We start from the raw sequence: 15105 nt of genomic DNA on the forward strand, positions 1-15105 counted from the left end.
TATATCACCTTTTAATGCACCCTAATGTAAAGAAAAATGTAATGTATCAATACATTGGTATAGTTTATTGCATTGCTAACTGGACTGCGACAAAGTGCGGAATCTCAAATAAAAGTGCGATATTGCATCAAATCGTTCTGGTGTCTTCACCGCACTTATTCATCACGAGCTAATGAATAAGTGCGGTGAAGACACCGGAATGATCTGACGCAAAATCGCACTTTTATTTGAGATTCCGCACTTCATCGTCGCACTTATAACCACGCAATGCGCAATAAAGGATAAATAATTATTGCATGACAAGTGTGGAATTACTGCATTTCGCATTGCAAAGGTTGATATTCAGTCTAATTCGTGCAATGATATAATTCTTGTGGTTACTTGGGTAGCTAGTTCGGAAATTTCCACACTGCAACTTATCGCCTCACTACCAATGAGGTACAACAGACAATTGTCTGTTAACCAGTGATCGTATAAGATGATAAAGTGGAGGCCATATGCGAGCATGCCTTCATTTAGGCGCATGAAAAATGTACGCTTATCGCTTCCACTTTAACATCTTATACGATCACTGGTTGACTGGGTAAACTATCTATGCCTTCTTCTCTTCCGTCAGCACACCTTCAGGTGTTCGTCGAAATGCTGCTTCCATCTTTCGATCACCCAAGTCCGTTTATCAAATTCAGAGCCTTCAGGGGGTTTTCATTTGCCATACATGCAAGGATATTTCTCTACTACGAAAAAGGGGAACATCTTATTTTTAATTCCAATAGTGAATTGTACTTTATTGAAACACAAAACCTTAAGCCCATACGCACTGCGCAACATATTCGAGTAGCAGCGCTAGAAGTTTACACAGCTCATGCAGTGTAGTGGTGTTCGATAAACTGTTAAGAGTGATAGTGTGTCTGTAGACTTGCATTTTTAGTGAATTCTGAACTCGTAAGAATGTTTGCTTTCGTTGCATTTGCAATTTTTGTTGCTACAGTCTCTTACCCCGTCACTATTTTTCTATATTTTTTTGTCAATGATTGATATTGGATCACACATCATGAGACCTAAAAATAAGTAGGTTTGCGTCGCTACAACGTATAACTTGTTGTAGGAGAATCGAATACTAAAAACATAACGGTTGACGAGGGGCGTATCGCCTCAATAGGAAAAAGATTTACACATATAAGTTGATGAAAATATATAAAGAATACCGGATAATGTTGGGCTGTTTCAGCTTAGTTGCAATGAAGATAGAGAGGGTGATCTTAACATTAAACTACGATTGCATTTGTTTTTTTTTTTACAGACAGAAGTATTGTGCTTATTGGATACCAATAGAGCCTCACATTTCCATACACAATCCTAAAATGTTATTCACTTGTGGTTTTTTGTTTGTTTTTCTTTATCTTAAACTAAAATAAGTGGGATGATAAAAACGCACGATACCTGCGATTTAGTTTGTAGCTGATGTCAGAATTACGTCCGGGCACCTATAGCAGCTGCGACGTTGGAATTCGTTGATGCTTCATGGCGTGTCGTCTGGGTATGCACTATTGTCACAAATACGATCAATTTCATTCAAATTGGTTACGTTAGCATATGAAACGTAGTTACTATTGATTATAATGTTTTTTTTGATTATAATTAAACTAATGTTATTGCTCAACTCTACGTGATTAAGTAGACGGTGTTGCTGCGACCGCGAAAGATGAAACTGGGTCACTCCTGAAAATATCAAAAGTGAAAAGAAAAAAATATTCGTGATAGAGATGATGTTGAAAACACGCTTTTTGTTTTCGCAGTGCTGCTCTTGCTGGTTGTATTAACATTATAACCCATTGAATGGAAAAGTAAGCTATGTCGTTACATGAGTGATTTCATTCAAGTTACGTTCAGTACTATATTCTCAATATTCCATTCAACGAATTACATTTCTAAAAGGTACAATTCCTGTTGAAAATATTACACAAACTATTTGTACGTTTAATTAGTGCGCTTATAAATACCTTTTGTCGGGAATGAATGTGTCTTGCAATGGTTTCATTCGTTATGCGATGTTGGTTTTCTGTTCATTGGCGACGACGCGAAATCTCGCGTTGAAATGTGTTAAGAATACCTTTCATATTGATAACGTTTGCAATTATTCTGTATACGTATGTCAAATACCTTTTGGCGTGGCAACAATCAATGCGAAGACTTTGAGCGCCTCCGATCGAATGTGTGTTTTGGAGGGAAGACTCTGATGGAACCCTGGACTTATTTGTAAGGCGCAGCATTACAACGATGACGAGACTCGACGGAATTGACGACTGATTGTGGAAAAAATATATTTACTGAATACTAGCTCAATTACCTCAAGACTGTTCCCAGTCAGAATCAGCATTAATTCTTGTACAAAGCAGAGCACACCGTAGCTCCCAACGGCCATTCCATATCCTGGATGAAATGAACACAACATCGTTTGGTTTAAGGTAAGGGGTATGGTTCGAACAATTACCTTTATCATAATGCACAATTGTGGCGAAGCTGTGATACGTGCGGCGGTGGTCTATCTTTGCGAACATTCGCTTTCCGTAGCCGACTCCACATTCTTTTCGTTTTCAGTAGAAGACATTAGGAGAGCACAACAAATAAACCGAAATCAACCCACAACCGACGCTTTCTGGAGTAACAAAACGGAGTTCAGGTCAAATTATTTGAGAAGAACTACGTTCGGGTTGTCTTGCTATGTTTACTGAAATACATTTTGTTGTAGTTTCTACCGAATCCTTGGTAAACTTAAGAACTGCACCAACGATTTCCAACCGAATGCAAAATTCTTTTAATTGTACTGAAACATTGTCATTATTACCATGCGTGCAGTACCATTGACTGAAAATATTTCCATAATAATAGCTGAGATTTTCACTAAAATCCTACTGTGATTCTTCCAGGTAGTTTTTCAGAATTTCCTGCTGTTATTTAAAGATTTCTAAGAGGATTCCTCCAGCAATTTGGAGGACACTTAAGATTTAAATTCCAGACCAACAATTGAAAAGGCCACATCAACATTGCGTAAACAAACACGTTTCTGTCGACTTGAGGCCTTCTGAGATCCACCCACGCATCTCACCTCCACTATCAGAAAGCTTGTTGTTTGCGCTTTCTGTTAGCGGTGGTGAGGTGTGTGGGTGGAGTTCAAAAGGCCTCAAGTCGATAGAAACATGTTTGTTTACAAAATGTTGTTGTGGCCTTTTCAATTGTTGGTCTTGAATTACTTAAGAAATCCCAGCACGAGTTCCTGAAGAATTCTTAGTAGGCATAAATCTGAAGAAATGTTTTTGGCATTCGAAGAGAAAGAAGAAATCCTTGGAAAAAACACAAGACGAATTTGTATAGAAATAGGGTCTGGGACCATTTGGGCACTTGCTACTATACTGCCGTGAATCGCATATCAGTCACATTTGCATAGGAAATCCAGCAAAGATGGGACTGATATGCGATTCACGGCAGTATAGCTCAGTCAATTTTGAACCGATTGACTTGATTTTTGAAACACGATCAGGAAGGCGTAGTATCAAGCTATGTTCAAAAATTCAGGTCAATCAGTTTGAAATTGACTGAGTTATAGTAGCAAGTGCCCAAAATAGGTGCTCCTGCCCAAATGGTCCTAGACCCTACTAGGAGAAACCTCTGGAGCAATCTCAGCAATAATTTCCCTTCAGGCATTCCAAGAGGATTTTACCAAAGATTTCTGGATCATCATCATTGAAGATTTCTGCACAAATTCCTCCAGGAGTTATTCTTGGCATTTTTCCGTGGATTTCTCCAAGAATTCATTCCGGATTTGCCCTATTCTAGGAATGCCCACTGGTATTCCTGCATAAGTTTTTTCAGTAAATTTTATAGGGATTTCTCAAAAAAAAATCTTCACAAATTCCTCTTGGAAATTCCTCAATAATGCCTGGCTGAGTTTCCTTCAAAAATTCCTTATGTATTTCCTCCAGGGATTTTCCCAAAGATTCCTCCAAGAATTCCTTTTGGAGTTCATCCAAGAATTCCTCTGGGATGACCTCTGGAAATTCTTGCTGGGATTTCTCCAGTTATTCGTGATGAGAGTCATCCAGCATTCCCTGCTATTAATCTACGGATTCTTTCTGAATTTCTCAATGATATTTCTGTAAATTCTTATCCGTATTTTTACTGGAAATCCCCTTCAGATTCCTTTGAGAATTTCTGTTGGAATTGCTTCTGGGCTGCTGTGGGGATTTCTCCAGGCTTTCGTGATTGGAATCCTCTCTGAGAAATCTTGCTGGGATTCTTCAAGCGATTTCTGCTGAAAATCCTCCAGGAATTCCTGAAGAAATTCTAATAAATGCTTTAGAAATCCTTGGGATTCTTCCGAAAATTTTTCCAGGATTTCCCCTTAGGATTTCTCTTGAGTTCCTCCATGAATACCTGCTATGATTCCTTCAGAAATTTCTTCTGAAGGATTCTTCTAGGAATGGCTCTTTGTTTTCCAGTAATTACTGCTGGCATTCCTTCAGCAAATCCTACTAGATTTTTTTCGGGAACTCTTGCTGAGATATCTTAAGGATTATCAGCTGGAATATCTCCAATAATTACTCTTGAAATTTCTGGATGATTCCGTGTAGGTCAGGGAAACCTAGGAAAAACTCATGGGTGATTTCTGTTAGAAAGAAATATTTACAGGAATCCCAGTAGCAGTCCTGGACCAATCTCAGCTGTATTTCCTAAAGTAATGTCAAGAGGATTCCCAGCAGGACTACAACTGTAGACTAATAAATTACAGCAGGAATTACTGGCATCCCGACAAGAATTTGCAGAGTTCTTGGAAGAATCCTTGCAGACATTTAGGGAAATTCTTAAGGAATTCTTGGAAAAATCTCTGAATATCTGAAGGTATTATTAGATAAATCATCGGAAGGACCGTTCCCTGGACAAATCACAGAAAGAATTCCAGCAGGAACTCCAAGTGGACTCCCTGGAGTAATCCCAGAAAAAAAATCCTGGATTCCATATCCTTTCTGTGATCCTTCAAAGATTTCTCTAGGTATTCCTATAGGAATTCATCTTGCGATACCTCTAAAGTATTTTTTAAGGATTCCTTCAGAAATTTCGCTCAGTATCAGCAGATATTTCTAGGAATACTTTAGGAACTCTTGCTGGGATGCGGTGACTCAGGTCAAAACGGGTTTAAAAATCCAATGTCGCAATTCTTAGAAATACAGTCAGTGTTGTAAGTTTATCTTGCTAAGTGTTTTTATCCGAAAGTTGCTTCAAAGCAGATTCTCAAAGATCCTTCACCAAGCATAGGTTCGAAGTGATGAATACTAGCCCAAAGATATCGATGATTGTCTGCGGATAAGTAAGAAGTCCGAACTAACAACATATGGTGGCTCCAGGGAGGAACACTGCTGAAAGAACCCACGCTTAGACAAGGAAATATCTCATTTAACATGTATTCGATTTAAAAATCTTCATAAATTGTATCAGTGTAACAACTACAAACGAATGAAAGTTGAGGGCCAAATCCAATTTGTTCGATCGAAGGAATTATGTTTCAGTTGTTTGCTTTCGGATCATCATTCCATTCAATGCAGAAAAACTCGAAGGTGCAACGTGAATGAATGCACTAGGAAGCATTATACGTCCTCGCGAGAATCGAAGTCAATATTAGCAAAACAGCAACAAGCACCAAATAAAGTTAAACAATAATCAACATTTGGTGGCTCCAGAGAGGAATATATGAAATATTGTCTGCGGTTAAATAACAAATCCGAACAGCAGACAACAAAATGCCTGGAGAAATTCCTAAGACTGATTTTGAACTATTGAATAATTTCAGGGCGATTCCTGAGAGAATTTTTTGGAAAGACTCCTGAAGAAATTTTCGGGACATCACTGAGAATCAAATTTCGCTGGACATTCTGGGGAGATATACTTGGACTATACTTATGGACATTTTGGATGTCTTGATATACCTGCAAACCATAATTATCAAATTAAACTATGGTCAAATGTCATGTTCACGTATACTTCTATAAAGCAGTTAGTTTTTGCGTTTATATTTCCTCACGCCAAAGGTGCTATTTACGGAAGTGCTTATTTGTCCAACCCTTTGCAGCATGTTCATAAAAAATAGTACATAGCAAGAACAAGCCAAAACTCATTACAATTCGACCTGAATCCGTTCTATTTTCAACATAGTTTAAACTCCAGAAAGATTTAGACACGTCACAGAAATGATAGGAAATACCTGGTATTATGAGTTGCGTTGCTGTTACCATCGAATGATTGGCACATTCGATAGCGACAGTACGACACGGTTCTGCTTCACGCCTACGGTACCGAAGACTTCTCAACAGATCATCCTGAGTAAAACTTTCGAAAAAAAATATAACTTTGATTCAACTGAATGTACCTCTCAATCCTCGCGATTCGCGTGCACGGTAATCCCTGATCATTCGCGACAAGGGACAACTTAGGGATGTTGACCCAACCGTTCTAGCTTCGAGCTACAAGTTTAGCAGAAAATGTTTACTTAGAAACATTTTGAAATTTAGGAAAAAGTACCTTTTATGCGACTTCTTCGCCTTCTATGGAGGATTTCAACCCCAAAGGAAACATAACTGGAAGGATAATTGAATCGACGTTAGGGTAGTTTTCTGATCGTGATTGTATACCTGTCATGCGATTGAAATTCTCCGCAAATTCTCCAACACGATTCACCTGCAAGGGATCTTCAATTTGTCTGTTTCTATCCGAGAACACTAACCTGTTTGGGGAAATGCAACGACCCTCAACAAGACACACCTCAGCCTATACGAATATGGCGTCGAATGGAGTGTAACTGTATCACATTTACGTTTTCATGTTTCTCTGATATGTTTACGCTTTAGGATTATATGACACAGAAAACACATTCGACGATGAAAGAAAACGCAAAAGAAAGATCGATTAGATTTTTGATATTGTACAAACCGACTTACCTGGTGAAAGGCTGATAGATTATTAATTGTCTATAAGTTTTTTTCTGTAGCTTGGGATACCTCTTAATCCGATTATTGTTTGCCGGGTCGAACGTAGAACTGCTAAAACTACTACTAGTAAACAGAAACGGCATCATGACGACATAAAGATTGTTCTCGGGCTGTTGGTTTAGTGGCTGCGACTTCTGCTGCGGTGGCGTTCAGCTGAAATATATATATATATAAATAATAATATGGCAAAACACAATTAAGTAAGTAACCTTACATCTCTTATATTGCCGTTCATAATCACGATCTCCACGATCTCGATCACGCCTTTCGTGTCGCTCGTAGTCTCGATCTCTAAAATCCCGTCGATCGCGGCGCCTATCATCCCGCTTGAAGCGATCGTCACGATCTCTGCAACACAAAAAATAACATTAAATTGGTGTTTTAACTTTATTTAAGGTTAAACAGTTCATCATAGGAATTGATAATGAAATAGAGTGAATACAAAAAAAAAACTCAACTTTGTTTTTATCGGTTAGAGATTATAACAAGAGATCGGAGTGTCCTGCGGTCGCACTCTTACATTGAATAAGTGGCCGTGGGGAGAACGTGGGGAGTTCGTCACGAGATTCCACCATAGATTCCATTTAGTTTATTTTCCACGGATCTTTTCAGAAACTTCTCCATGCATTTCTTTACAAATACCTCCCTCTAGATAGTCCCCCAGGAATATTATCAAGATTTTTTCTAGAAAACCTTCCATGGTTAAGAAATTCCTTCATTGCCCAACTAACATTTTCAGCGCTATAAGCTTCAATCATTTGATATCTGTTGTATAACAATCGAATTAAAGCAGTCAATGCTGAATAAAAAGTGAAGCTAGTCAAATGTAAACCATAAGCTAATACACGGCTGCAAAACAAGCACCATACAACTACCAAACTCGGTTTTTAGAAATCGATCACTTGTCACTGGGGCTGCCTTTACTGCACTCTATTCCAACTCCAGCAGACTTCCCTGAAGATGTGAAAACTTGAACAAATCGAATAGGAGTCCCCACTAACAAATACTTTACAGCTATTCATCTCTTTGCTGTGAAATTATTTGGGTTGCTTTTATTGCACTTCAATCCAACTCCGGATGTTTTGCCGGAAGATGTGCAAATCGAATAAGAGTCCCAAACAATAAAACAGCTGCTTGTATACAGTATGTTTTGTAATATTGCCAAATACACTAAACAGCAGCGCTTCGTAGCTGTTTAAAGAACATTCTTTCAGCTCAAAGCTGTGATGAAGAACCTGTTGGCGCAACCACACAGCTTGTTCAATGTAAGCATTATCGCGTTTGACGTTCCACAAGCTTTTGCAGCAATACCTATGAAGTTGTGTCATGTTTATAGTGACACAATTATAAAGCCTTCCCAAGTAACCATTAAGCCGTAAAAATGGCATTAAATCGGTTCTATAGTCGAATATAGAACCTGGCTAACAGAGCTAATTGGTTCTATATTATCTACATTATCTCTTAAAATAGTATTTCGAGCAGCATTTGTCGAATGACAACAATCCTGTTGTCAACAGGATGATTCTGTTTCCCCGATTCCGGGGATGTATTAGTCATAACCGACTTGAGTGTGTTTCGGTCGAAATCAATTTGATTGATATAAACGTCATGTACTCCAAGCCCTGTGACAGCACTGACAAACTTTTTTACAGTTTGTAGGTTTTATATAAGCATACAGGGTAGGCCGTCCCTATTTTTGCAAAAGTTGGAAATGTTAAAAGTTCAATATTGCAAAACGATCGTTTTAGCCAAAAAACCATCATGACAAAATTTGAAGTCCGTATCTCAAGGCTAAGTGGTCCCCCACGGGGCCTAAAGTTCTCAAAAATAGTATGGGGTCAAAAAAATCATGACATTTTTTCGCCGAAAAAATTACACTATTCTAATAGAATCGGTGATTTTAGGACCCTAATGGGCCAAAAATGTGCTCAGAATTGCGATATCTCTTTTCGTTTTTGAGTTATCGTACAAAATATGGGAGGTTTACTCAGGGATTTAAAAAAAAAGGTCAAAATGTTCAATTTTAGGTAGTTTTTCGTCAATAACTCAGAAACGAAAAGAGATATCGCAATTCTGAGCCAATTTTTGGCCCTTTAGGGTCCTAAAATTACCGGTTCAGTAGAATAGTGTAATGTTTTCGTCGAAAAAATTTCAAGATTTTTTTGACCCCATACAATTTTTGAGAACTTTAGGCCCCGTGGGGGACCACTTAGCCTTGAGATACGGACTTCAAATTTTGTCATGGTTTTTTAGCTAAAACGATCGTTTTGCAATATTGAACTTTTAACATTTTCAACTTTTGCAAAAATAGGGACGGCCTAATACAGGGCTTATTTTAGTTCATACTGTTTATAGTGCCTATAAGCATTATGAATGCTTACATAGAGCTTTTTAGCACTGAAAAGCTGTTGAATGACCATTATAATGCTTAGAACAGTGCTTAGTGGTTACTTGGGTTGTCTGGATTAAAACAAAACGGGCTATTTTCTATGCTATTCATATATAGCAGTGTGGCAGCGAGGACATCATCGGGACCAGTGGATACAGAGATCGGGAGTTCGATTCCAAATAGCGGCAAGTACTTTAATTATTCAATTTTTAAAGCGATAATTCCAGTTCAACATGTATTGCGTCACGGTATCCATGACCTAATTATATTTAATCGATTAATTTGGGGATGCCGTATAACTATTATTTAATAGCTGTGAAAAGGTTGAAAAGCGCCTTCTTAAGATGTTCTTCAGTTAGTAATTACATAGGAGCCGAGAAAAGAGCTATGACTTGTTAGCATAGAAGCTGCTTGCACAGTATATACATGTGGATTAAGTTCGCCAGATTCATTGGTATAGGGCTTGCATGGAAGCTTCCGTCCATATACAACACAAAAAATCAGCATCAAGCCGTACTGAAGACGTTTTGTTGACGTTTACATTCACATTAAATGTTAGTTGGGTAATTAGGTATTTCAGAGATTTCTCCGCAGATTCTTTCAGAAAACCATCCACGGATTGCAGACTTTCTTTAAGCGACATTTTTGAGAAAATCGAGAGTTTGTGATTCTTACATAATTTTCTTCAAAAAATCTTCCAAATATTCTTACAATTTTTTTTTTCAAGGATACCTTAAGATAACTCACCAGCGATTCGTTAAGAAATATCTCCCAAATTCTCTTTAGAAATTAATTCAGATTTCTTTGAAAATTTCTCCTTATATGAATTTTTTCTAAAATTGCACCATTGATAAAAAGTGTCACGAGAAAAATTGTCCATTTCAAACCCTCTATGGCAAACTTTTTGCAAGGGACCTCTAAAATGTGTGTATGGGTCGTCACACTTTGCTGATCTTTCCTTCTTCCTCGAAGCATGACGTAATTTATAGACGTTTCCAGAAATATTTTCAGGAATTTCTTCATAAAGTGATTCAAGGATTGTATCAGGAATTGTTCCATCGGTTCCTGCAAAAATTAATTCAGGGATTTTTTAATAAGTTGCAAAAATTCAGAAATTCCTCTGGGTATTTCTTCATGTATTTTCTCGGAAATTCTTCCAGGATTTCTGTCAAAGATGCATTTAGGAGTTGCTCTAGAAAACTTCTCTGGAACTACTAATTCCTTTGGAAATTTATCATGAAGGGTTTTCTATTATACTTAACAGGAGTGTTTATCTATGCATTTTTCCAGAACTTCCTAGAGAACTTTCACGACTTCATCCGAGTATTCTTTCAGAAAATGCATAAATTTTGATAGCGGATTCCTCCAGGAATTCCCTTTCTTCTTAATAAATTCCTAAAGGAATTTCATCAAGGGTTCTCAAGCAATGTTCCCAGGTATTACTCAATTACTTAATTTCTTTAGCAACTCCTTCTAAGATTTCTTCAATAATTTACTTTAGATTCTTTCAAATATTTTTCCAGGGATTTTGTTTTCAAGAATATCTCCAAAGATTTATACAAAAACCAGACTTTCTGTTTATTTAAAAATTCCTTCAGAATTTCTTTCAGAAGTTCTTTCACGGATTGTTTCTGAAAATTCTTTCAGATATATTTCCAGATACTCCTTCTGTAGTTAAAGGATTTTTCTATAAAAATCAGCAAAGGGATTTCAACAAAAAATCAGCTAAAGCTTTTTCAGAAATTTTCCAGCGATTTTTTCGGAAACTTTTCCAAAAGAATTCCTTGGAAAATTTTGTCAGGGATTACTGAGGAAATTTCTAAAACGTTCCTCTTTGGTACTGCTCCTGCGGTAGCTTCAGAAATATCTCCTGGTATTCCGTCAAAAATTCCTCCAGGAATTCGTTTAGATATTCCTTCAGATTCTACAGAAGTACTTCATGAAATTATACAAAAAATACTGTAGAAATTTTTTAAGGATTCCCTGAAGGATTTTTGAAAGGAATTCCTGCAAATACCTCTGGATTCTAAGATTCTAAGATTATTTTTTTAAATATTTCCTGATAAGAATCCTCAAAAAAATTCTGAAGTAAAGTAATCCTTCTCTAGTAATCTCTGAAAAATACCTGGAGAAATTTAAAGACAAATTTTATGAGAAACTTTAGGAGGAATTCAAGGAGAAATTCAAAGAGAAGGAGATTCTGAAAAAAAAATCCCTGAATAGATTTCTAAAGGGCACTCTTGAGGAATTTCTGAAATAAACCTAGGAACAATTCCTGAAGGAATTATTGAAATAATTTCTGCAGGAATCCGAGCAGAAATTGCAGATAAAGGTTTTATAGGAGTTCTTGAATAACTCTCTTAATGCATTTCTGAAGGGACTCTTGGAGTATGTCCTGAAGCAAACCCTGGATGAACTTCTGGAGGAGTTCATAAAAGATTTTCTTGCAAATTGTCTAAGGGGCCGTTCATAAACCACGTAGACTTTTTGGGGGGAGGGGGGGTCTGGCCAAAGTCTACGCTCCATACAAATTTCAAAATTTTTGTATGAACAAAAGTCTACGAGGGGGAGGGGGGGGGTCTGAGATTGCCAAATTTTGGTCTACGTGGTTTATGAACAGCCCCTAAAGGTTGAAGTGGACAAAAGTCTCTGAAACATTTTCTTAAATAATTGCTAGAGGAATTTCCGGAGGACACCTAGCAGAAATTTGAAACAAAGCTGGAAGAATCCTTGAAGGAATCACTAAAATTCATTTCTAAAGAAATTGATATTTCTAAAAAATCTCTTGAGGAATGCCTGGAAGTCTGGACTCTGGAGAATGCTCTGCAGTAATTCAATGAAGAATTTGTTGAGATGTCCCTCCCAAAAAATAAATTCGTAAGTCATTTCTGAAAGAATCTCTGAAGGAATTCCTGAAGCGACCCGGAACAATTTCTGAAAAAAATCTCTAAAGAAAAGTTTTAATAAATCCTAAGAGAATATTCCCGAAGGAATATTACATGAGAAACTCCCTAGAGGAACATCTAGAAGAATCTCTTAAGAACTTTCTAGAGGAACTCGTGAAGTACCTAATGTCTGAGAAAATTTCCGTAAAAACCCCAGAAAGGAACCTCTTGAGGAGCTCCCACAAAAATTTCAGAAGCATTCCTGTAAAAAATCTAAATTTCTGAAGGAATCGCTGGAAATAATTCGGGATGAATGTTCGGAGGAACCTCCTGCAAGAATTGTTTAAGGAATTACTGGAAAAAATAACTGGAATTATCTTTGATGATACCTCTGAAGGATTGGTTTGAGGAACTTCAGTTGGAGGAGTTTGAGGAAATTCAGTTTTTTTTTTTTTTAAGGAATTACTGGGTCAAAACTGGAGAAACGCCGGGAGGAGCATCGTAAAGAATTTATGGAGAAATTTCTTACGGAATTCCTGGGAAAATCTTAAAAAAAAACACGAAGCAAATTGTAAAGGAAGTTTCTTCAGGAAAATTCTTGCTGAAATCATAGCAAGGGTTCCAGAATTCTTTGAGAAATTTTTGGAGAAATTTCTGTGGGAATCTCTAGGCACCTCCTAGTGGTAAACTCTATTTTTAACAGTTTTGAATTTTGAGCTGCCGAACGATAGTAGCATATCATGTTTGACAAATGTTCCGCGCATAAGGTTTAATACTGAAGTCATTTCCTTGGGGCGCTGTAATTTGGAAACCTTGGGTAACCAGCTCTGATTTTACCATGACAACACTAGTCTATAAAGAGTTTTAGAAATATGCATAGAACAGGCATGCGATTTTAAAAATTTCTTGAAGAACGTCTTCAAAGAATATGCAGTCAATTTCACTTTTCTACGATCGAACCCCAGTAAAGTTGAGGATAATCCTCTCGAGAATCTAGCAGCAGCTTGACACGAATCATTGATAACTGAAACTTTGATTGACAGATGCTCACTACTATGTGGATGCTGAATTACTTGTTTTACATGTTACAATGACAGTGAAAACGGGCAATGCAACGCTAATCCCTTCCTGGTACCTATATATAATTACCTCGGTCTATGATCATCCCGACGTCGGTCACGTCTACGATCATCATCTCGTCGACGCTCATCAGGGCGTGGAGAAGGCTTCTTTCTAGCCTCCATCATTTCCTCAACCGCCTGCCTCAATTTCGAATAACTGAAATAGTCGACAAAGTTAATAAAAATTGTTGCTTATACAAGTAATTTGCGTACCCTAAATGTTGCTTCCCGGTAAGATGATCATCGATTCGTTGCTGAGCATCACCCACTATAAGGAATGCACCGCAAACCTGACACACTTCCATTTGCTTTTCCTGCGATGCGGCGTATTCCGCCGTGACGGACCATCCGTTTGATTCGTGCTGTTTGATCAGTTCGTCCTTCTCTTCCTTGAGCTGATCGCTCATTTGCATCAGGCTCTGCAAGATCAAACCGAAATTAATTACCATCCCAATACACAATGCGCTATGAATACCTGTGCCTGATCCACATCTCCCCGGATTCCAGCTTCCTCGGCTTCTCGCAACAGCTTTTCAATCTTCTCGTTCATGGTGTTGATCTGCTCCTGCTGCTTGGAAACCGGGCGAGCCTCCAGTTTGCTGTTCATCAGAAGAAGTCTTTGCTGGCCTTTTACAATCTTCCGGTCGACTTCGTTGATCATGTTGGTGCAGAAGCGGAGAAAATCTTCCTCGTACTGGATCTTCTTGCGGCACTGTTTGGCCGCGTCGAACAGCTTCTTCGCCTCCTCGTCGTGCAACTTTCCGCACTGGCCCAAATCCGCCCGCGTATTGACGAACAATTCGTGCGGACAGAATTTGACCATGAAATATGTACAGAACTGAAAATAGAACGCCGATGCGCACAATGAGCAACAAAATAAACACCCTTACGTAATTCACAAACGAACGCACCTCCTCGTCTTCCCAGTTGAGCTCTTTGGTTTTAACCGAAGGATCCAAATTACGATTCCGACCCATCAGTTCGTCCAGCAGTTGCCTCGCGACATCCATGATTGCAGCTTTGTTTGGATTGTCTCCTTCTTCTTTGCTTCTTCACCACACACCTAACTGGTGCTACTTAAATCGAACTTTTTTTCACTATTTTTTGCAGATTCCTTTAGAAAAACACATACAATGTGTTACCGTTTGTACAGTTCACAAAATAACGGTATTTTAAGGCAAGTAGAAGCACTATTTTTGCAAAAATTTGCAATTTTACGAGCGAAAAATTCCCGTTCAACAACGCGATGAAAATTTTCCTTGCCTTTTTCCGTTCTGAGCCTCGAAACCTGTCAATTTTTATGGATTATAGAGACAATTCAGTTGAAAGACCGGCGAATGTTAATGCCACAGTTGATACCTCGCCCAGGAGTTTATTTTTTGCGTTCCTGTGGGGCATGCGTTGGCATTGCGTGCCGCACACGGTGCGGCGCGGTTGCGGTGCGGTAGCGTTGCGTTCTCGTGTCACTCAGAATCATAACAAAACACAAAAAGATTAAATTCTAATCATTTTTATGATTCTATTGATTTACACAAGGCTCAGTTTAAGAAGTAATCCAATTAAACATATTATGTTAAACTGAGCTTGTATAACGCGAGATTATTTTACTCAATGTTTAGTCGATCGTGCTCAAACCGAAAAAATTGCAACGGTCTTTTTTGCGGGATCGCTCC

At 38.1% G+C, this 15105-nt stretch overlaps 1 protein-coding gene across 4 annotated transcripts; it reads right to left on the bottom strand.

The window, feature by feature from the left end:
- Positions 1 to 754: 754 nt before the first annotated feature.
- Positions 755 to 14716, bottom strand: LOC109413590 (luc7-like protein 3). 4 transcript variants are annotated; one of them, XR_009995678.1, is made up of 7 exons: positions 14344 to 14716; positions 13908 to 14270; positions 13646 to 13851; positions 13461 to 13589; positions 7252 to 7385; positions 6987 to 7190; positions 755 to 1719 (listed from the first exon to the last, which is right to left on the bottom strand). XR_009995678.1 is itself a non-coding variant. In XM_062842669.1 (6 exons), exons 1-6 carry the CDS (start codon positions 14440 to 14442, stop codon positions 7156 to 7158), a joined length of 966 nt encoding a protein of 321 aa, XP_062698653.1. In that variant the 5' UTR covers positions 14443 to 14716; the 3' UTR covers positions 755 to 7155. The 4 variants fall into 4 exon arrangements, 1 of the variants encoding a protein (XP_062698653.1); XR_009995680.1 differs by having other exon boundaries at positions 755 to 6890; XR_009995679.1 differs by having other exon boundaries at positions 755 to 6512; positions 6571 to 7190.
- Between the last annotated feature and the right edge of the window lie 389 nt (positions 14717 to 15105).

This window comes from Aedes albopictus, chromosome 3 (genome assembly GCF_035046485.1).
Source record: "Aedes albopictus strain Foshan chromosome 3, AalbF5, whole genome shotgun sequence".
Taxonomy (NCBI): Eukaryota; Metazoa; Arthropoda; class Insecta; order Diptera; family Culicidae; genus Aedes; species Aedes albopictus.

Excerpts from the sequence above, each read along its gene's own strand:
- LOC109413590 (XM_062842669.1), bottom strand. The coding sequence starts at position 14,442 with ATGGATGTCGCGAGGCAACTGCTGGACGAACTGATGGGTCGGAATCGT. Across the intron at positions 14,271-14,343 it reads TCAACTGGGAAGACGAGGAG|TTCTGTACATATTTCATGGT; the intron begins GTGCGTTCGTTT and ends TTCTATTTTCAG. Across the intron at positions 13,590-13,645 it reads ACCGGGAAGCAACATTTAGG|TTATTCGAAATTGAGGCAGG; the intron begins GTACGCAAATTA and ends CGACTATTTCAG.